The 23,981-nt window shown below is 31.8% G+C and overlaps 2 protein-coding genes and 1 pseudogene across 4 annotated transcripts in view; 1 reads left to right on the top strand and 2 right to left on the bottom strand.

Moving 5' to 3' along the window:
* Positions 1 to 2,723: 2,723 nt before the first annotated feature.
* LOC120191197 overlaps positions 2,724 to 23,981 on the bottom strand; it is a 30,260-nt gene continuing 9,002 nt past the window's right edge. Inside the window, exons 2-4 of one of the 3 annotated variants that reach the window (XM_039194174.1) lie at positions 16,487 to 16,492; positions 3,456 to 3,478; positions 2,724 to 3,371 (exon numbers count right to left, since the gene is read on the bottom strand). In XM_039194174.1, coding sequence (XP_039050105.1) covers positions 2,744 to 3,364 — 621 coding nt within the window. In that variant the 5' untranslated portion in view covers positions 3,365 to 3,371; positions 3,456 to 3,478; positions 16,487 to 16,492 and the 3' untranslated portion in view covers positions 2,724 to 2,743. Of the gene's footprint in view, positions 3,377 to 3,455; positions 3,480 to 3,526; positions 3,667 to 16,486; positions 16,493 to 23,981 lie in introns of those variants that run through there. The other 2 variants (XM_039194181.1, XM_039194167.1) reach the window with 2 other exon arrangements.
* On the bottom strand, positions 12,180 to 14,073 carry LOC120190558 (uncharacterized protein At5g41620-like). The gene is made up of 2 exons (XM_039193620.1): positions 13,849 to 14,073; positions 12,180 to 13,803 (listed from the first exon to the last, which is right to left on the bottom strand). Exon 2 carries the CDS (start codon positions 13,608 to 13,610, stop codon positions 12,180 to 12,182), a length of 1,431 nt encoding a protein of 476 aa, XP_039049551.1. The 5' UTR covers positions 13,611 to 13,803; positions 13,849 to 14,073.
* Positions 21,054 to 22,687, top strand: LOC120191186 (annotated as a pseudogene).

Here is a 23,981-nt window from a genome sequence, read left to right as displayed (position 1 = left end):
AACCATAAAAAACAAAAAGATGTTTTAATTTTAAGACAAAAATAATCTCTAGAAATTCAACCGAATATTTAGCTTGAATTTGGTTTGCAATTCTTTATATTGTAACTTAGGGTTAAATTTGGACATTAGTTATAGCCAATAAGTAGTAGACTTGGCTTTATGTTGAAGATAACTTGTGGACTTCAAGCATACCAAGAAACACAATGAAAATACCCTATCAGGTTCAGTTAATGTCATTTAAAATATATTTTTAAATAAATATGGTACATTAGTCTCACGTAAAAAAAATTCAAACACAAATGATTCGTTGTGCACACCATTAAATTGATAGATATGCGTATAGGAAGTGGATAATAGTTTTATAGTTTTTTTTTAAATTTTCGAATTGAATTCGAGCAAGATTTGAAGTCTAATACATTTTATTTTGACCCTTAATATTTTTTTCCTGTGTTGTTATTAAGCATGGACATAAGACCTAGACCCAATAGATTTCAATATTATAAGAGTAATGTTTTTTTATAAAACTTATGGTTGAGTTAAAGTTCAAGTTTAAGGTGAATTTTTCTGGCATGATCCAGGATAGTAATATAATTATTTATTATATATTTAAAGATAATTACAATAATACTCTATTTATATTTTTTTTCAATTAGGTATATATTTCATCGAATAAAAATAATATATATACTTATGTCGAGTATAATACATGAACTGAGTTCGAATAAGTTGAAAATCTGGCTCAACTCAACTCATATTCGCCCCTGATTGTTATGGACGTATGTAAGCCAATTAGTTGAATGAAATGAACCCATAAGTTGGAAGCCCAGATTCTTATTCTTGCAAAGATTTCCTTTTCAATATGCTATCTTTGACAACTCAACTTTCTAAATAAGAAGTGTAAATATATTTTTATACTCAAAACATACAAAAAATAAAGCGAAAAGTTTAATAACCAATAAAAAAATTGCAGTGATAAAAGAAGAAAAAATGAGAATGGAGTTGGGTAATAGACAAAGATATTGTTCATCTTTTGAATTTTTGTTCTTTTAAAAGTCACTATTTCAATGGATGGATCGTAAAATTGAGAATCTAAGAACAAATGAACTTTAACCAATGACCAATGCTGTCAAAACCATGGGTACTCAATATATATATATACCATGTATTCTTTTATACGTTATCAAAGTTGATGAGAAGATGATTAGGGATGAGCATTTGATTCGAATTCAATAAATTTTGACACTACTCAATCTTATAAGGTCGGATTTAAAAAAATTGATTTGAGTTGGTTTTTTGAAGGAGGAGGTCAAATTCGAGTTTAAGAGTAACAAATTTTCGAATCGACCCGAGATAATAATATAATTATTTTTTATATATTTAATGAGAATTACGATAATTTTTCTCTCTATATATATTTTTTTCAGTTAGGTCCCTATTTTATTTAATAAAAATGAAAATTGTGTCAAGTTGAGTGCATGTTGTTACACAAAAATTAATTTGAATTTCAGGTCGGATAGAACCTTCTTAAATTCGAGTTAAACTAAGTGATAGATGAAGAGGTGTAATACTTGAATCGATTCGAGTTCTTAGCCCACCCAAATTTGATCCGACCAACGATGGTTCCTAAAGATGACAAATATATAAAAATCTATACACCATGTGATTCACCGATGGTACATAAAATCATATATTGTGAATGCATGGAATACGATTTAAAATTTTAGAAGTAAAAAGAGAAATGAGTGGATGGAGGGAACGAATGGTTGTAAAGAAATGGAGGGGATTTTGGTGTCATCTTCTGGCAAAATGGTAAAGCCCCAACATGACAACTTTGGGTAAAATACAAATACAAGGCTTTTCTCTTATCTCTGAAGGGCTTTTCCTCCACCCATCACCTTCCATCAAAAGCAATTCTTGGTTGGGACTTTGGACCACCTCCTTTTCTCATTTTACCTTCATTTTCCATATATATATATATATATAACACATAAATTTCTTATTTTTCATTAATCATGAATAATTATAATATACTATATATTCAAAAGATTTTGAACCATTTGATAATGAACGTTCAAACACCTATGCAGACGCCATGTTCAAACTCAAAACCTTTTGAGTTAACAATCATCTCTTAACCATTGAGACGGCTTGTCCATAAATATACATAAATTTAAACAAACTAATTTTTCAAATTAGAGATATTACAACTAATACTTTAAATTAAACCTGTATTAAATATTTTAAAATTTTCGATGCAAATCCACCTACTTAATCCTTTTACTTTGTGTTCATTGTAAATTTGAGAAAAGAAATATGACTCGAATATGATAAACAATTTCATCACTCAAACTATAATTATATATTTATATTCACTATTAAAATGGAAATTATTAGAATCTTTGATTGATGACTATATGTTATTTATTTTATGTATTTATTAGTATAAATAATCTTATAATTTATTTTTCGTTTAAAGATTTGATCCGACTCACTGATTCATTTGCTGGAGTGATTGTAGCATCATAATGGCTCATTAAATGTAAATAGAAGATGGGAAGTACACTTTAATTTCTAATCTCAATTTAAGAGCATAATTCTTTTAGGTCCCTCGATTCAAAATTCAGCTTGCTTGAGCTCACTCGCTACTAAGTTGACTCAACTGTGTCGACTCAGCCGAATCATTGCTCAAGTTTTAATATATAATAATTAATGTTTTTTTCTGACTTAACAAATTGGTTTAACATTAACCATAGAACCCGGTTTGGCTCCATACTGCGTCCCTGACCCGTCTCATGTCTCGGCCCTTAAGGGTTCGACCCACGCCTTCACAGACCGAAGCCCCACCCGATTTTTTCCTCCGAGCGTATTCACGCGCCAGGTACTCGTGTGGGGGCATCATATCCGACTCACCACCATCATCGTCCGAGTCATGCATAGACTCCAGCGAGTCGGCCCTGTAAATCTTACTCCAGTCAGGCACGTTCAAAGGCGCCGACGTTGCCAATAGTCGTCCACGTGGCGCTTCCGCCTCCTGCGTCACGTTGTCGTGGACGGTACGGTACTGGTGCACGATCCCACTTTTCATCGAAGAAGAATCCTCGAAGGCCAGAGAAAGCCCACCCACGTGACAATCACCGCCACCACCTCGGGGGATCCGGCGGCGGCCGCCTCTCGTCTCGTAGTTCCAGATCTCGTTACTATCGGTCTGGTCGTCACGGTCGGTATCATTATCGGCCATCGACCAAACATCTTCCTCCCGAAGCTCCGAATCGCCGGCGATAGTGTCAGTTTGACCGTGACCGTAACCGTAACTTCCCAGAAATAGTTCGCTTCTGCTGGTGGTCAACCGTCGGCCCTTCGCCATTTAAAACAATCAAAATACTATTCAAATACCAGAATCAAATAGCAAAAGATTAGACACTAGTTCTCGAATGCTAACAGTGACGAAGCAAGCTAATCATGAAAGAACAGAAATTAAATCCTTGCAAATTGCAGAAGCTTCTTAAAAAAATGAAAATTTGTTTTTAAAAAAAATCCATTTGAAGAGAGAAACCATAAAAGAGGGATGAAAAGTATATTAATTGGAATCCATTAGAGAAGAGACTCAAGCATAAGGAGGCATGGAAGGGGAAGCTATGTATTTATACTACAGAGCTCTTTCTTTTTTCTCGAACATGATGCGTCCGGTTAATTATATAAATTCTGATTATAGTTAAAACTAGGGTAAATTAGATATTTCACCATTCATATTTCTTCTTTATTCTATTTTGGTCATTAAAAATTAAAAGTATATAGTTTACTCATTAAACTTTTGGTTTGCTCTTATTTTGATCACTCATGTGTTAAATCATAAATGTAAGAGTGACACTAGTCATGTGTATTGATGCTGACTCATTTTTATTGACATGAATTTATATGTCATAATTGTCATCTATATTTTTTTTTCTTTTTTTCTTTTTTTCATGTTTTTACCTTCTTCCTTTAAAGGTGAAAATTTTATAATTTTGTCTCTATGTCACTATTAGATATTGACGAACTCATCTCATTATCCCCTACCACTCTACCAGTTTAGATTTTAGTTAACTCGTTTAAAACTTATAGAACTCAATAATTAACTCAAAACTCGTGAAGCACTAAACCATTATGATCAATAATATTCACCATTCAATCAGTTTGGAATCAAGATATACAGTTTGCTTCCTCATTCTCTAAATTCTCATTATTGAGATTTGGAAAAAAATGTTTCATCATAAAAAAAATCTAAGGAAATTTGAAGCTAAGAATTTTTTTCACAAAGAATAAAGTTTTGGGGATATTTTATAATTTGAAAAATATCCAGTCATAACACTATTAAGCATTTAACGATATAATGACCAAAATAAGATTAAATAAAAATTTCAATAAATAAAATGAGAATTTTAGACTTCTGTGACCAGATAAAATTGAGAAGAAAATTAAGTGATAAAATTAATAATATATCCTTAAAATTAAATCGAGTTAAAACGTTAACTAAAAATGAAACTTTTTCAATATTATTTTTATAAAATAAAAACAAAATTCAAAACTTTATTTTAAAAATAATCAATTTTTACTATTCGATTCAATATTTACCTTTTCAGGAAATGCGAGGATTCATTTCATGTGAATTTGGAATTCATTTTCTCATTTTCATTGCCTTTCATTTGCTGTCAGATTTCATAGGTGAGAAATTAGAAGACGCCAACAGTGCATGAAACTGTAAAAATAATATATGAATTGGAAAAACAGAAAATATAAAATAAAAATGAGAAGAGCAAGTTCACGCGCTGTTATGAAGTAGCGTGTACAACACCCCACTATTGATTGGAGGAAATTTTTTAGGTAAAGGTATTGAAAATTTGAATCGATTAAACTACATTAATGATCACTAATGTTTTAGTGAATTTCTTTTCTCATCACTGAAATTTTAAAATTCATGTTATGATCATTAATGCTATTGTTTAAATAATCATTCGATTATTGCTCCTGTTAATCTGATGATATGAAATATTAATAAAACGTTAATATCTAATTTAAGTCTTAACCTATAGCACAAATGCCAAGTACATCCTTCAACAATTTTCTTTTCAATATCAATTAAGCAATGTCCCTCCAACGCCAGCACCATACCTCCTCCCTCCCTTCTTCCTTTCATCTCTCCTCTTCCGCTTGTAGAACCCTCAAGGCGTTGTCTTTTAAGTCATTTGTTGAAGGACCTACATGTTATTTTAGCAATAGATCAAGCCTTAAACTAAATATCAACTATTTTATACACGTATCACATCATTTAATTAATGGATGCTAATAATATAGTGATCATTCCATCATAAATCAATAACATTAGTAACATCATAGTAGTTTACCCATCTGAATTTTGGATAGTGATCCTAATTCCCTATTAACGTACAACATATCTTTTAAGTGGTAAATAAAATCAAATTATAAAAGTTTCAATTTTAGTGAAGATATTATTGAGATAAACAGTCATGAACTTTAAATATGGCATGCATAAATCGATATTGATTAAAATAGGTCAAGAAACATCAATATTATTGAACATAATTTTAATATGAAGGAAATTTAAATTACTTGATATCGATTTAAGGTCGATCGATACAATACTACCTCTCATTACTTTTGTATAAAACCCTTTTTGATAGTATGTCTAAAATTAACCATATCGTCCATAAATTACTATATCGAAGTTATTAGTCACTTAAATATGTACAAACACCCAATCTTTTGAATGTCACAACAATAACAATGTCAACTAAATTAGAATTTAATCAATATAAAACTATTTATATTTGAAAAAAGTAATTCACATTTAAACTATTTGTCAAAACAAAATGCAAATTATATAATAAGAAGAACATTAAAATTATTTATGTGGCTGAAAATAAATTACTATAGGAAAACAATGATGGTTAAATAAACTATAGGGGTGATGCGGAATTAACGATGTACGGGACTTATTTAATATAACATGATCAATTTAATTATTGAAAATATTTTCGCTTTGATGCATTAAAATAATCAATAAATGTTTAATTGCGGTATATAATTTAATACTTATTTTTATAAATAGATGTTCACAAAACCCAAAATAATATAAGTTTCTTTTGATGCGTAGTGAGTTAATTGCATAAAAGATCCTCAAATTATGTAAATTGGTCTTAATTTTTTTTAAATATTATAATTATCTCCTCAAAGTATTACTATTGTATCAATTCGATTCTTTTGTCAATCTAAATGTCAATTTAGATGTTAAATATCGGTTTAATCTAACTTGGATTGTAATTATAACACATAAATAAAGTTGTATGCGTGTGTGCATACCAAATAGATAACTTAAATACGACATTCTAAAAAAATATTTTTAATAGTATTTAGAAATAAATTTTAACACGTTAAATTTAAGTTATCTACGTCATTAGTGCATACATTTTTTCCAATTTGATATGATATACTTTGAATATGATCTATATTATATATGAGCGGACATTTAACGTCCATTGCTAACAATTAAGTTGATAGAATTACCTAATTGATACAATACCAATATCTTGATGACTTAATCGTAATATTTTAAAAATTAGAATTCAGAGAGCTATTTAAAATATAACTATAATTTGATGACTTATGGTGCACTTAATTCACAGATAAAAGAAATATTAAAATGACGTCAATAAAGGACACATCCACGTCAGAGTTCATTTTCTTCTTAAAAGTTAGTGGAGCCCGCACCCAAACCTATCTATCTACCTACGTGTCTTGTTTGACTACATCAATTTCATACAAAAGTGGGTCCCACAGGCCACGTGAGTTGCTCACACTTATTATGGCTTCTTAGATCATCTAACACGTAACCCATCAGTCCCCATTACGTCTAGAGCATTTCCGCGTGGCCCAACATAATTGGCTATAATTTTACTGGCTAAGAAGAGTGACCAATGACCGTGAATAAATAAATAAATAAACAAATAAAAGTATTCCTGCTTGTTTATTAGCTTAGATAGTAAAATGTTTGATATTATTTTTTTGAATAATATATTATGATTATAAAATAGTATATATTTATAATTTTTTTAATCAATTGATAATATGTAAACAACCTACGAATGCATATGTTTAAACTTGGGAATTAGGATATCTAAAGAAAACAAATTTCGACATTATTAATTTAACTAAGATTTTGAATTGATGTAAAAGCTTTATATCATTTGTCAGAGTCTTCATTTAATTTTATTCCGTATATAATCGAGACTCGTATATTTATCAAATATAATAAGATAATTTAAAATATGTTAAGTAAACTTATTCATTCATTTATTTAATAGTTGATTTGGGTGATTTAATAGTTAAATTAATCCCCCTTGTGGGTGAGGCCCTTTTTTTGTAGGGTCAAACACCAATTTGATTGTGGTTTTAGTTTAAAACAATAAAAACCTTATCCCTATTTCACCATCACTAAAGAGAAAATTATCACAAATCATCATCATCATAAGCCCTTATATAAACCCCATCAATGAGATGTTCAATTTAAATCCTGTTATTATGGTTTTACTCCCTTGATTATGCTAAAATTTAAGATTTAGTTCTTCATATTTTAAGTTGACATTTATCTTTTTATTTTAATAGTGTTATTATCATGTCTAAACTTATAACACTACTAGTAGCTAAAGTTAATTTGATGGTTTAAAAATTCTACCAAAATAATTTAACATCAGCTAACGATATTTTCAATTTGAATATACAAATAACGTTGTTAAAATCGATGTATTCAACTCTAAGTTTCAACATATTGGAGGTACTAAAAGTAGAAATAAACCTTGAATTTCTCTCCTTGAAAAGTCGTTTTTGTGGTATCGTATGTACCAATGGAGAGAGCTGTAGATAACGGCAACCGTTAGAGTCGATAATTGTAGTGGCGTGTGCTGCATCCTCACTAGCCACTCGACCGGACCGTAAAGTGAAAAAGCCGGTGGACCTGGGGGTTAGCAGAGATCGGACCCGCCCGGCCGCCCCTGGTCCCATATTCCACTAGTTGGGTTCACTAGATGGTACACCTGACCCAGCTCTGCCGAGTCTTGGATCCATCATTGCTAATCAGCATCCTATGCTACTATGCTAGGTTAAGCTTCGTTAATAGTAGGGTCCCACTCCATTCTTTTTTTCCTCCGTATACAGGGACGTTAAGTTTAAGTTTAAAAATTTAAAAAATAAAATATTTTATTGTATTTATATTTAAACTAATAAGAATCTAAAATATTATTTTATCAAAAAAAAAAAAATTAAGAGACCACAGCCTCTCCCATCCAATAAATGACTATATCATTGAGAATAAAGATATATTAAGTATTTAAATTTAAAAATTGAGAGAGACCAATCTTATTCAATTAGTATTAAAATTAAAAAAGACTTAAAATGTTATTATACAAAAAAAAAATTAGGAGGGACAATAATCTCTCGACCCCTAGGTAATTATGTGTCAGCGTGTATGTTAAACGACTCTAATTTTGTTTGATCTAATTTATAAAGTTTGTAATGCGGTCGATTTGGTGAAGAAATAAGATTAACAAAATAAAACGAAGATTTAGAGTGAACTAAGACATTGGGTCAAAGGTTGTGAGAATAATAGATATATTGCTATTGTTTATTCAAAATGGCCATTCCTTACCAATTAGAGGTTAAAAATAAGTCATCCAATGATATGGGAGCTTCTAATTGAAACTTAAAAATTCATAAAGAAGAGTTGAAAGTTATGTATCAAATAAACCACAATCCCACTCAACATGACCCACCACTTGTGTGCCCTTGTACACCAAAAACATGACGGCCCCCATTACCAGAAAAAACAGATTATGTCATGGATTTGGGATCTGTTTAACTGAAATGAACACGGTTTTCTTACCATATCCTTGGGTGCCCAAGGCAAGATCCAGGGTATTGTTATGTCATTTATTTTGGCAGAATCATAGACTCTCACTGGACACTTAACCCCAAACTCAACACTGTCATCACAACCGCCACCGTATATACACACATATATATATATATAATGCACGCATGAATGCCCTGGTTAGATACGTTGGATCAGAGTGTTTAGTAATGATTGTTTTTATGACATAGTTTATGACTAATTTAAGAAAGGGTTCGAAATGACAAATTCGAACTCATAAATGTAAATTTAAAGGTAATAATATTTTGATTAATCTATAAATATTTAAAGAAGATAATTTCGAGTTATATATACTCTCATGACCATATTGAAAGAATTCGTAGGTGTTATGACTAGAAATGATGCCATGATGTAGGTGGGAGGAGTCATAGTTCTCTAACTTTGATGGTTTAATTGTATTTTAAATTAATCTTTTAAAATTAATAAAATTAAATCCTTATCCCTCGTCAAATTTTATGATTTAATGACATTTTAAGACATTGTAATTTTAAAATTAACGAACCTTTTATAATTTTTTTCTTCAGAATTAAACAATTTAACCATAATAAGCTCAATTCGTTTAGGGAAAGAAAGAATCAGCAAAGTTTGGTTGGGGTTTGTCGGTAAGTGAGGCTTAAGAGTTGTCAGGCCAGCCAATGAAACCAGATTCTTGCACGAGTACTCAATCAAATTGTTGCAGGACAGTGGGTTCCATTGTTTCTACAATTCAAAACCTACAACCCCAACTCTCAACAACAGCTAGTGCATGCCAGTTTCCATAGTAAAAAAAACAAAAAACCTTGCATGAAGAGGGACAAGGAGTACCTACCTCAAGCCGCCTGTTACGGTACGTGAGGTGTTCAAAGAAGATAATAATAACGTATGAGTATTATATAATATATTATTGATCGACTGAATGTAAAACAATCGTCAAATCGACATCATATTTTACTCATTAAGTATGTGAGTGTTTAAAGAAGATAATATCAATTTATGGATACAAGATAATATTTCATTGGTCGAACCGTTTACCATAGATGGTTTGTGTAATGGGAAATGAACTCTATCTCTAACCATGATAGGAACATCAACATTATTCATCACCAAGAAATCCCTATCAGGAATTGTTTCTTTCAGGCTGGCCCTTTCCTTTTTTGGTTCAACATATGCATGTGTCAACCACGTATTTGATGGTGCCATAACAAGGGCATTGCTACCCTTAAATGGTGCATTGCCATCAGGTTCCCCAACTGTCTTATTCTCTTTGGGTTTAATTATAAAATACACGAAGTTAAAATATTCAGTGTTTGTGTACTATTCGTTTCTGGACTTTGGGTGGTGTAGATATTCATTAAGAAGCTCTCATTAGGAAAAAAATATTATTTTTCTTAAAAGATTCAGGTTCGAGCAGTTGCATCTGTAGCCTATAGGGTATATGTTATCAATAAATAAAATATTTTTTGAACAAATACTATTTTGTAATCAATTATATCTCTCCAATTATAAATATTTATATATACATATATTCTACTTAAACAAATTTTCTCAATTAACAGATACTTGTTCATTCTGTCAGATATAATGACAGATACCAGAAAGTGTATGTGCATAGGTTATGAGTGAAGTAAGTGCAAGCGCTGCTACAAAAATCCCACTTGCATGGTGTGGGTGCCTAGGTCCTGTGGTGCTGGTGCTGATTGCAAGTCCATTTCTGATTGAGGTGGGGTTTACTTCAATCATGAATCAATGCACTATGGTTCTTGTTTTGGCCTCTAACATCGCTTCCTATCTTATCATTTGACATATAATTCACAATAGGCCCCAAGGTCTGATCAATTCTTCCCATCATGGTCGTAATGCTCTGCTCCCTATACTAAAGTTGCTGATTAAAGGTTTAGGATTAAGAGAAAAAGATGAGATCTATGGTGGACGTAGAGGTTTTTGGGCCGAAGTCTACCATGGATCCCGACCGGGAGTGCAGGTGCGCATTCAATGGTGCTGACCTTGTTGTTCATCAAGTCCATGCAAGAATATACTTCTTTTATCTTTTGATTGAAAGTATAAATTTGTATCGAGGAAGACCCTTTGTAATATTAGGTTTCTTTCTCATAAAGTAATTAACTCTAAAGTAAATGATAGAGGTTAGAGTTATAGTAAGATGAAACCTTAAAATTCACGTGAGTTAATGTAGCTGTAAACCCTTATAATTTCAACATAATAATGAATTTTTCTTTTTCATCAGTGTTTTTTTTTTAAATTTCACGTAAATCTTATTATTCCGATTTTTTATCTTATTTGTTTTACTCCCGTTATCTTCTCGATTATCGTAATAAAGAGAAAGAATTACACGGAACCATTTTCTACATAAAAGGATCATTATGATCTCAAACTTTCATCCACTTCCACTGGCTCGAGATATTCGAGTTAGGTACGTACTAGTCCGATAATTTTGGTCATGACATATCATCTGAGCTTATAAAGCTGGTAGAGGTGGGCTAGATGACTTGATACAACCCAAAAAATTTACTACTACCAATCATTTAGGAGATGATTTGGCCTTCAAGAGTGTTTTCTCACAGAAAAAAGTGGCTTAACAAGGGTCATGGGAGACAAAGATTGGACTTCACCAGTATATTTATCTTTAAGCTGATGATGAATGTCCAATGCCAAAGGCAAATGGGAATCAAGGTATGATTTCGGGGTGAAACGATGCATGATATGAAGACAAATAATTGTAGACATGAAAGTTTAAGGACAATAATCTTGTCTTGGCATCTAACAATTGCTTTTTCTTTCCTTTCCTTTCTTGGAAACGAACCCAAAGTTATCGACGACTTCGTCATGCAACTCCGCCAGCATTTTCCCACAGGCACAATTAAAGGAAAGGTCTAGCCATAATGAAGAACTCGAGCATGTGCATATCGGCATAATGTTGAGGTAAAAGTTATGTTTAAGATCATCCATTGGAAAAACCAGCAGAACAAGGAAACAAAAAGAATCATATATCGGTTATAATTACCGAAAACAAACTTGACATGTAATGAGAAGAATCATTCATCAGAGTTGAAAATAACTAGAGAGGTTCCAAGAAAAAGGTAGTACGTTGGAACATCTGATTTTGGGCCTGTGGTAAGAAAACCTCTACAGAAAGCATAGCTTTTGACGGGATTTCCAGGGCCATAGTCCTGCTCTAGAGGAACCTATAGTTTACCTCTATCTACTAACTTGTACTGTGTCTTCGCGATCGACATATCTTGCTCTCGGTCCTGGTTCCCGGAATCTTTGCCTTCAAAGAATTCTTTTCATAGCCTCTTGGCCATTCAATGCTCCCTATCATGCCTTGAGCTATGTTTGGAATTATCAAGTCTGTGGAGCCGTATTGCTCCATTGGCTTCCGGTGCTTAAGACCACTTTTAATAGACTTTCCATTGGAAGAAATGTTCTTGGAATGGAAACTGTTCCGATTTGAAAGCCGATCATTACCCTCATTGGTTATTGCTTTATAGGCTTCGCTACTACTTGCACCTGATGTTCGCAGGTTTGCAGAAGACGGTTTCTTCCGCTTTGGCTTTCCTACAGATATCGAGCATACTCGATTAGATTCTTTATTTGTAGATAATCTGGTAGAAGTTTCATCCTGTTCTATCTCAAACCTTGGAGCACTACTGCATGCACCAACTGTGATAATAGAGCGGCCACTCTCTTCAACAGAACCCTGATTCTCGATATGATGCACCTCTTCATGGCCAGTGGCATCTTCTTCCGTGCCACTGTTGTAACCAAGAACATGGTCATTATCATGATCATTTTCCTGAGGACTCGCAGGATGGTAATCAGAAATATCTCCAGGCAAACCGTAATTAAACCATGGCTGAATTTCCCTTCCAAAAACTTCAACTCGCCGTATCTCTTCAAATATTGAGAAATTATCCCCCGATCCCGGAGGCTCGTACGAAAATTCTTCCATATCTTGAATAGTAACAGCTTTCACTGCCTGTCCAATCAACTCAGCTTTCCTCAAATCCCTCATATTCAGGCTTGTGCTTCTTGACATAAGAAAAGTTTGAAGGACAGTTATCAGCTTGTTCAACTGAGAGTACTTACTTTCAAGAGCTAATTTAGCATCAATCAACTTCATTTGGACACGTTCTTCGCGCCAAACCTCGGCAACCTGTAACATACTTCTCTCTTCTTCCACCTCTTCCCGAATCTTCATTGTCTCTATTCTCATTGCTTCAACTTCCGCCTCATCTTCTCCAATCTTCCTAGCTAGCTCATGACAGACTTCCTCCAAATGCTTTCTGGTTCTTTTTTCTGCCTCGTATTTTTGAACTGATTTTATTGCTGATAATTTAGCTTCAGCAAGCTCCGTTATTAATTGAGAATTGATTTCCTCCATTTTTTGTTGCTTTTTTCTTTCCCTGCTCAACTGACCCTTCAAATCATCAATACGTGCGCAAATCTTTCCATGTTCGTTTTTCTGCTGTGATGTTCTTTCCGCTCCAAACTTCCTCGACAGGTGCTTGACTCTATTTCTAGAGGACTGCACTTCATATTCGAGATTGTGAATGTATAACTGAGCTTGCACTAGTTGTGCTTGCAGAGCAGATACAAAAGACACAGTTCTGACTTGTTCTTCAAGAAGCTTCATGTGACTTCCTAAACCATACGCTTCAATCGGTGATGCTTTTGAGCATCTACCGTCTGGTCCGTCTCTCTTAGTTGCTCCATCTTTAGACTTTGAATGCTGGAAAAGAGATTCAAGCAACAAAGTCCACAAATCAGAGACAAAAACAACTACAAAGTATGAAACATAAATGCTATATTCTTTTCGGTAAGCAAACCTAAGAGCTCATAAACTGAGGCAGAGGAAAGGTAGAGCCTAGAACCAATCTATAAAGGAAGCTCAATGGCTTCAATGAATCCATATGGGTCCCAAGGATCAAGTTTCAGAAAACAAATTTGCTTAGATGAAGATGAAAATGATGTAGTTTGAAAAACATTAATCTAAAAAACATGTTCAGAAAACAACTATGCATAGATGAAGATGAACAAGATGTTTGAAAAACATCGATCCTTAATCAAAACAATAGAATTGGTTCTATCCTTCGAACTATCCGTCTAATGGAAATTGAACTATCCTGCAACTGCCTTATTGACCAGAGGGCTTCATCATCAAATGGTGGAGAACTACCTCTAAGAAATAGTGATATTACTACACATACTTTATGAAGAGTTCCCTGCTTTGGACCAACAATGGCGGATTGGCTTCTCCGTAACCAATGTCTTGCACCGGAACGATTGGCTTCTCCGTAACCAATGTCTTGCACCGGAACGATGTTCTTTGCCAGTATCGTCCCAAGAAAGCATCATTTTTACGCAAGCTGCGCCATGCTGCTAAGCAAGGGCGGATGCACTAAGCCCCCTAGGGGTCAAGTACATCTCATTATTTAGGAAAAAAGTGAAATTTAATATAATATATTAAAGAAAAATGAAAAAAATAAAATTTTTTACACCCCACTATTTTTAAGAAAACAAAATTAAAATTTTAGACCCCATTTATAAATTTTTAGATCGCTAAGGTAAAAAAAACACATGTTCAATGTTTTCCATTTCTCCGAAAACGAAATGACAACTGAACTTCCATTAAAAGCCATGCATCAGTTAACATCAAGTCCTAGTGACAAACAGTATTTGCAAGAACTTGTCCATATAAATACATTAAAAAATACCCTTTCCTTAATATAAGCTCATCCAAAGGGTACAAAGACATAAAATGTATAATTATAAGTTGAATTCAGCATCCAAGACAAATCTAAAAGAAGTACCCCATTGTCGACTGAGCTGAAAGATACACTTTACTATCTGGTTTCTGCTACATTTTTCTCAGTATCTAGTTATATATATATATATATATATATATATATATATATCCCATGCAAAACATGTCATTAAACTATTAAAAATAATATACTAAAACCTGAAACTTTTGAACTAAACCCGAGGTTTGTTAAATAGAACTGATCATAAACGAAGCATCATAAAAAAAAATATGAGTACCATATAGCGTGATCGATCAGAGGATTTACGTCTAGCGTTAAAGCCCCCAATTCCGTATCGCAACGAGCGCAACCGCCAGAATCCAGCAGCCAGCTTCCTCGCTGATAGCTCCACCGCGTGTCCGCCTCCGGAAAACTTGGCTTCATCTCCGGCTTCGGCGTCTGAGGAGAAGTGGAGGTGTTTCTTGCTTTCGTTGTTGTTGAAGAAAGTCCAGTACTGGAGAGGGGTTGATGGGGCTCCTACGCGCTTCCGTCGACGCCGGGTTTTGCGGCGAGCAGCGGCTGGAGGAGGATGGGTCCCGCCAAATGAGTTCATTTGGATGGCGATGGAATTAGACTTAGGAGACAAAAACAAAAGGGGGGCTCAAGTTTCGGTGAGTTTGTCTCAAAGGGCCTCAGTCAGTCGTGGCATGAAAACCGAAACTCGACACTCATCTTATTATAATGTCGTGTTTCCTTTTCCTCCCTTTTTTTATCTAGAAAAAAATATATTATATATTTTATTCGAACAAAGTATGTTTGATATAGTAGAAGGTTGTTTAAAATAATTAATTTAAAAATGGTAAAGAATCATCAAATTTATCATATTATTATAAAATAATAAAATTTTATTAAATCATTATGTATAGATATTAAATTTATCAAATTTTAATATTTATCATGATGTTATAGTGATATTATAATTTCACATATTAGTATTGATGATTATAAGAGAATATCTATTTAAAATATTCCTTAGTTATTAATAAAATACACAAGGCTAGTTCATCAACAAGTGTAGAGTGTGATACGTCACAAGACCCCAAAATTTAGAGATCTCACACTTTAAGAAATATCTTGATTTTGCTTCTAAGGACGTATACTGATAACACATTTTAAATAAAATGTCACGATAATAGAATTGTTTTGTGGCATTTTCTTAGTTTCATGTATTTAAATTTTTATTTTATTTTATAAGAAACAATCGTAATGCGGTAAATGTTGATATTTTATAATTTTTTCTTATTATCAAATATTTTAGGGACATCATTTTAAAGTATAGACATGGCCTCTAAATCTATTGGGACCGGCTGACATACATACTTTACAAATATAACTATTCGAATCTAGAAATATTAAGAAAAATAATATTTCATTTTTCCATTGAAATTGGTTAATGGGTTTGAAAATTATAATTATGATAACTCACACAAATGATATTTTACAAATTTTTCTTACATCATTTGATAAATTCTCGACAAAATTATAGATGAGCAAGATCACAACATATGTTTTAAGGGACATGAAAAACAATTCAACAAGATTACAATTAAACCCATACGTGCATGAACGTATGCATGTGCATCAAATGAAAATTTATGCATGTGAACTAGTATTAAACCTAGCACGTTTTAAACAGGCGGGCGTTGAATAATTGAACAGCCAATGCAGTGTTTGAAGCTGCTAATTTGTCAAATTCTGGAGAGACAAAGAAGTTATTTCAGCATTAGTACAAGGTATTTTCACATTAATTATAGGAGCGTTTGGCATGTAGCTGTAAGCAGTAATTGCTGGCCATACTCCTCGCTTACTTGCTTTGCCAAAACACTCATACTACTACTTAGCCATTATTATTACATTTACTTTGGTTAATTATATCTTTCCTCATTCTCAGGATCTCAACCCCCGGCCAACGCAAGCTAGCAAGCAGGGAAAAATAAAAGGTTAATTTAGGATCACTTTTAACCTAAAATGTTATATTCTCCACCCTAAAAACTTACATATATAATTGATAATAAATTCGATTACAATCGAAAATATTATATTGTGACGGGTTTTAACCTAAAATGTAATTATGCATACTCTAAAAAGTTACAAAATTAATAATAACTTCAGTTACAACTGTGAATATTACATGTGTTTCTTGACAGTAATTTTTTAGGTTGTAACTATATAATAGTTATACAATTTATCTAATTTGTTATGAATAATATACTATTTTAGATTAGAACCTACCAAAAAGGAAAAACAAAAATACTTATTACCAATAACACTATTTCCCTAACGAAAAAATAAACTAAGATAAAAAAAAACTTAGGAAGTGGTAAAAGTATTTTTTGATCATTCAACCTTAAAGAATATTTGTTTGAATCATTCATACGTTTAATAGAAAATATCAAGATGATGTTTTATGTTGATGTAGAAGTCACATATTTGTTGTCTATCTTACTTTTCTTTTTACAAAGATGAATTTATAAGGCGTCGACGCTACAAGTGATATTCTATAACGTTTTTTTTCTTCCAATCACTCAAGATATTGATAAACTCATCCTATTGTTCATTATATTTTATCAAAAAAAAAATATAAAACTCGTAATATTTTACCTAAATTATAAAAAACGACTTTAATTTATAATCTTTATCATCTAATCAATGTGCAACGTAGATATCTTTTTTTCTTCTTTTACCAAATCTACTAGGGGTGGAGCTCTGTTGGGGCCCTCTGTTAAAAATTTAGTACATTGAATATAATTTTGATATAATAGTATTTTGATTCATGTAAAAAATATTTAAATTAAAAAATATAAGAATTTATTAAATATTTAATCGAGTAGGGGCCAAACTAAAGAATGATAACCTCGTGTTCTCAATTTTTTTTGTCTAGTAACAATTTAAGTCATTGTAAGTTTAAATATTAGACAAATTAATTGTTGTTTTGTGAATTTTGAGTTATATATATATATAACAATAATCCCTTAATCACTAAAGCCGTTTAAATCATGTTAGATTTTGAATATAAATATCTAATAAATCATTTTATTTCTTAAATAGTCCAATATTCTTATCTCTATCAATATTTAATCTTAGCTCCATCCTTAGAACTCTAATAATTAAAATTAGTAAAAAAATTCATAAGTTAGGAAGCCGAAACAATCATAAAATCTTAAAATAATAAAAATGTATTATATAAGTCCAAGAACTCATCATATATGTTTTTTAATTTTATTTTTTAAATAAAGTTTGGTTACTTTTTAAACGCAACGAGTTCAGGCCGGTTCCTTATTTTGGCCAAAATTGAGGAACAACCTGCGAATTGGGGGACGCAAGTTGAGATAGATATGCATCGGGTTGGATTAATCTAATATGACTCAAAAATTTTATATGTTTCATTTAAAATTTAATCCGACTCAAGTTCAGGATAATTACATTTGATTTAAAATTCAACATTTTTGAGATAAAATCTAATTGAATTCGATTTGACTCAAAATAATATAAAATTATTAATTTTATTTAATAAAATGAAGACTTCATTGAAAATAAATAATATAATTATTTTTAAATATATAAACTATAATTATATTATTTTTTAGATTGAGTCTAATCGAATATTTTTTATCTTAAACCCTTGCTCTATTTGACCCGAACCTAATTCTTTGGGGGAAAAACCCGATCCAATCAAGTAGGATCGGATCGAAACTCATTATGCCCAATCTCATGCCCATCTTTAGACAGAAGTCATCTGCTCCTAGTTGATACGAATGAGCATGGATCAAAATTTCAATCAACTCAAGTTCATCCGAGCTAAATTTGACTAATTTCTTTAGACAAAATCAAACGTTGAAATTTTCGTATAATTGATACGAATCAGAGGTTCAAAATTTTTGTTCACTTATACAGACTAAAACTAACTATCATGGTTGCAACCAGGGGCGGAGCTTAGTGAGGGTCCAAGGGGTATTGACTCTTGTTAAAATTCGTATATTCGATATAATTTCGATCTAATAATATTTTGATTAATGTAAAAAATAAATATTTAAATTAAAAATATAAGAATTTATTAAATATTTAATTAAATAAGGACTGAATTAAAGAAGGATAACCTTGTGTTCTCAAAATTTTTGGTCTAATAACAATTTAGGTCATTTTAAGTTTAAATATTAGACAAATTAGGTGTTATCTTATGAATTTTAAGATTTTTTTTTTAATCTAGGGTGAATAAGGTAATATATGTACAAAGACTCTTAACTATTTAACAATGAACGCTCATACCTCTACATGTGCAATGCTCGAACTCGAGACCTCAAGGATAACAACAATCTCTTAATCACTAAAGTCGTTTGGTTCGTGTTGAATTTTGAGTTTAAATACCTAATAAGTATTTATATTTTTTTAAATAGTTTAATATTTCGGCCTCTGTCAATATTTAGTTCTGACTCCGTCCATTGTTACAACCACATATTTATTTAATAGTTAAGTTAAAATCGTAATTGATTCATATTTTTATTTAATCTAAACAATATAGTTAAAGATGTGATACACATGTATACTTTTATATCAAATTGACATTTGTATATCATTCATGTGTATATTTTTCATATGATATGTTAATTTTTCAATCATATTAAAATATATAATTAATATTACAAATTAATAACATAATTAGAGTTTTATAATAATAAAAAATCAATAACTAGTTATTGTTTAATATGATATAATTTAAATCAATGTCCACTAATAATAAATAAAATATACTAATAATTAGTTGTTTTAGTAAGATGGAGTACTACTAGTTTCTTTAGACAAAATCAAAGGTTCAAATTTTGACATTGTAAAAAAATAAATTAAATTGAGAGATCATTCCTATTAACAAATCTTTATAATATTTGATTTGAATTAATTTATCAAAAATCAGATACTAATAATTGTAAAAAAATATAATAAAGACTCAACATAAACATGAAAAATAATTTCAAGCAAAAAGAAAAGACAAATAAAACATAAACATAAATGTCGATAAATATTAAAAATATTAAAGTATTTATTATTAATATTATATAATTATGGATGTTACTGCATGATTTACTTTCTAAAAATAATTATAATTTTACACTACAAATATGGTTTATAGTGTTACGATAATCTTAAAAAATCGTTCTTAATACTAAGCTATAAAGAGAGAAGACCAATTACGTCCCCAGTTTAATATTTAATTGCAGCTCCCTTTCCTGCCCCTTTCACCACAACATACCACTTGTATTAATATTAATTACTTTAATATTTTTAATACTTTTCGGCATTATTCTTAGACTCTTTTGGGCAGAATTTATTTTTCATGTTTATGTTAGACTTTTATCATATATTTTATTTATTTATTATTAGTGGACGTTACTTTAAATTAAATTACATTTAATAATAATAATTTGTTGTTATTATCATCATAAAAAAGTAATTATATTATTAATCTATAGTTAAATAGAGATATTGGGTTTATTAGAAGAATAAATAAATAAATAAATAAATAAATAAATATATATATATATATATATATATATATATATATATATATATATATATATATATTTGAAATGAACCATATACAAATATCAATTTAATTTGAAATTACATCGACCTATGTTGATTAGTATAAAATTTTAATATTTTTAACTAATTTTTACTCAATTATATTTTAAAAAATATAGTCATTCAATTGTACATTAAACTTACTTAAGATCCATATTTTCATATAAATTTACTTTTATATATGTGATTGAGGTATATTTATGCTATATATAATATACAAAAATTTTTAAAAATAATATATCTAAAATGATAGATCTAAAATATCAATACCGTTATCCATCAATAGAAAAGATGTATTAAGATTTCTCAAGTGACTAATGATACCCACGGAGAATTATTTTATTTGAGTTTTAATCTTGACATTAGTTTTGAAAATATAATTAATTTATATGATATATTTATTTTTAATGAACCTAATATATCTATTTAACTATAGATTAATAATCTAATTATTATTAAATGTAATTTAATTTAAAGCAAGGTCTTGAGTTTTCAAAACCTTTTTCGCAGTTTCAGTGAAGAAAAGAGAAATCAAACAGCAGAGACGAATTGGGAAAGGTATACTAAAACAAGAAATTGATGCTTTTTGAAAGTTTACATGAATGTTGTCATAAAAAGATAAGACACGTGTTAAAAGATTATTGATTGTGTAATTATGAGGCAGAGGATTTCTGTTCTTTATTGATTAGGTTCAACCTTACCCAGTGCTTCTCCATAATCGGCCTTTTCCAGAACTGTTTCAAAATCTCTCTCAAAGCTCCAAATATGGAGAAACCAGTCGCCAATCCTCAGGAGCCCTTTGTTGCACTCATAGTTGGCGTCACCGGCATGGCCGGTGTAAGCTTAGCTGAAGCCTTGAAGAGCCCCAAAGCCCTCGGCGGTCCCTGGAAAGTTTACGGTTCAGCTTTACGTCCCATGCCAACCTGGTTCCCTTCATCGGTCCTCGATGAATATATAGCTTTCGATGCCACCGACGCCGGCGACACAGCCGATAAGCTCGATCCGATCTCCGGCGAAGTCACTCATGTTTTCTGGGTGGCCATCCAGGTTCGTGAAAGTGAAGAAGAAAACGTTGTGGTTAATAAAACTATGTTATCCAATGTTCTTAAAGTATTGAAAGGCGGCCAACGTTCAAGACTTAGTCACATCACGGTTCAAACCGGTACCCAACATTACATGGGTCCTATCCATAATCCATCTGAGTCGGCCGGTGTTTTCAACCCTCATGAACCACCGTTTGTGGAGGATTTGCCCCGGTTGCCTTACCCCAACTTCTACTACGCGCTTGAAGACCTCGTGAAGTCATACGTGCCGACGTTGACATACACCGTGCACCGCTCGTCGATCATAATAGGCGTGTCGTCGAGAAGCGTATACAACGCGCTGCTTACGTTAGCGGTGTATGCGTCGATATGCCGACACGAGGGTTTACCGTTCCGATATATCGGTACACGGTACACCTGGGAGCATTTTTGCGACATGTCTGATGCTCGTGTCCTGGCGGAGCAGCACATATGGGCCGCCGTGACGCCTGGTGCCAAGAACCAAGCCTTCAACTGCACTAACGGCGATATATTCACATGGAAAAGCATGTGGAAAAAGCTGAGTGATGCATTCGATCTCGAGTTTACCCCATTGGTGGAGTCTGAAAGCTTCGATTTCGTGGAGTTCATGGCGGGAGAAAAGCAAAGTTTGGGATGAGATTGTGGAGAAGCATGGATTATACAAGACTAAATCGGAAGAAATTACATGTCCGGCGGCTCTAAAAAACGTGCTGCACTTCAGGTTTCAACACGTATGTAGTATGAACAAGAGCAGAGAATTTGGGTTCTATGGGTTTACGGATACCCAGAAAAGTATTCCCATGTGGGTTGACAGATTGAGACAGATGAAGATTATACCTTAGTTTTCTTTGCAATTTAATGTTAGTGTTAAAGTGTTTTTCTTTTATTTCGAATCCTATGTTTACGACTTAGTTTTATTTGCAATCTAATGTTAGTTGTTAACGTGTTTTTTTCTTTTGCTGTATTTTGCGTGATGGGTTGAAGATCGATGAAGTCATGGTCTTTTGAAGTGTTTAGCAGGTTTGGTGAACTTGGTTTCTGCTGCTGTTCGGACTTTCCCCATTGATGCTGTGCTCGCTTTAGTTCAGTTTTTGTTGTCCATTCTATCCTTATTTCTTTATGCTGCATGGAATGTATGAGTATCTGTGTGAGTTTGTTGGGATTTGGGGTATGTATTGCTTGATATCAGTGCTATCATTGTATTTGATCCCTTTCACCTCTTGTTCACTCTTTTTTCTTCATTTAGAATTAAGGAGGTTTTTTAATGAGGTCTTTGAGGTAGTATATTTTGCATTTACCTATAATACAAAGTACTATCTTTAAAAAAAAATATTTAAATAAAATTTTATATTTAAAGTAAAATTTCAAAAGTTACAAATTGAACATTAATATTATCGATTTATAATAAAATACTAACTATCTTTACAATACTAATGCGGTATGTTATATTAACGGCCTGAAACTCTCAAAATGCTCTTTGACACATATACTCTATTGACAAATGGTCAATAACATTTTTAACTTTTTTTTTATTATGCCCTTTTCACTTCCTTTCTATAATCCAAACCCCCAGCAGCACCCTTTTCTACCTTTGAATTGAATCACCATCATCATCCTCAAGAAACAAGATTTCTCAAGAAACAGAAGAAACATGAAAACACCATGGCATCAAGAAATGTAATACCAAAATCAGGCTTTGAAATCTAAATTACAAAAAAAAAAAAAAAAAACAGCAAATGGAAAAGAACTGTTTCTTTCTCAAAGATCTTTGAATCTAAAATTGGCTGGTCTTTGATTTCATTCATAAAGGAAAAATCAATGTACCTTATATGTAGCGAGAACCAACGTCAGGTATGGCTCTCGAAACTAAAACAAATCTACTCTTGAGGAAACCTGCTACGTTAGCTTGCATATGTGGTTAATAGAATCCAAAACACGCTCATCGCCACCAATACTATCTATTTGTTAGCTTTCTTAATAGAACGTCTTTAGTTATACTCTGAAGTGTGCGTCAAATGCACTTCTTGAAATTTCAGAGTGCAATTCTTCTGATTGGGTATTTGCATAATGGTTTAGGTTTATTATTCTTCCCTTTTTAAACTTTTCTTTCTTAGATGCAATTGTTTTGTCAATAAGGTTCATGAAACAATCTCTATGTCAGGCATTAAGTAAAATTGGAGGTAAATGCTTGTTACATCTTATTTTATTCTTTTCCAAGTCCTGAATAACATGGATGTAAATGTGTTGTTGATCTATGATGCTGCAGTGCGGTATGTAAAAGTGACATTTAGAATGCATTAATTAAGTTTCCAAATATTTTCAGTTTGATCTTCTGTTGGCTCTGTATTACAAAATAGTATGTAAATGGAAATGGGATTTTCAATCATCAACAGGTCTGCAACTCTTGGGATAAGTTTATTGTTATCTGCATTTTTCTTTCATTGGCACTTGTAAATGGTAGGATGAAATAATAAATTTACTCCTGAGGATTTGAGGTTTTTAACTGTTTAAGTGATTCTCCGTTTTTCCTATTACCTGGGAAAAAGAAAGGCCTAAAAG

The sequence above is a fragment of the Hibiscus syriacus genome, unplaced genomic scaffold, assembly GCF_006381635.1.
Source record: "Hibiscus syriacus cultivar Baekdansim isolate YM2019G1 unplaced genomic scaffold, ASM638163v2 tig00004111_pilon, whole genome shotgun sequence".
Classification (NCBI taxonomy): Eukaryota; Viridiplantae; Streptophyta; class Magnoliopsida; order Malvales; family Malvaceae; genus Hibiscus; species Hibiscus syriacus.
The sequence above is the reverse complement of the archived record's forward strand: the minus strand, read 5'-3'. Positions and strand labels throughout refer to the sequence as shown.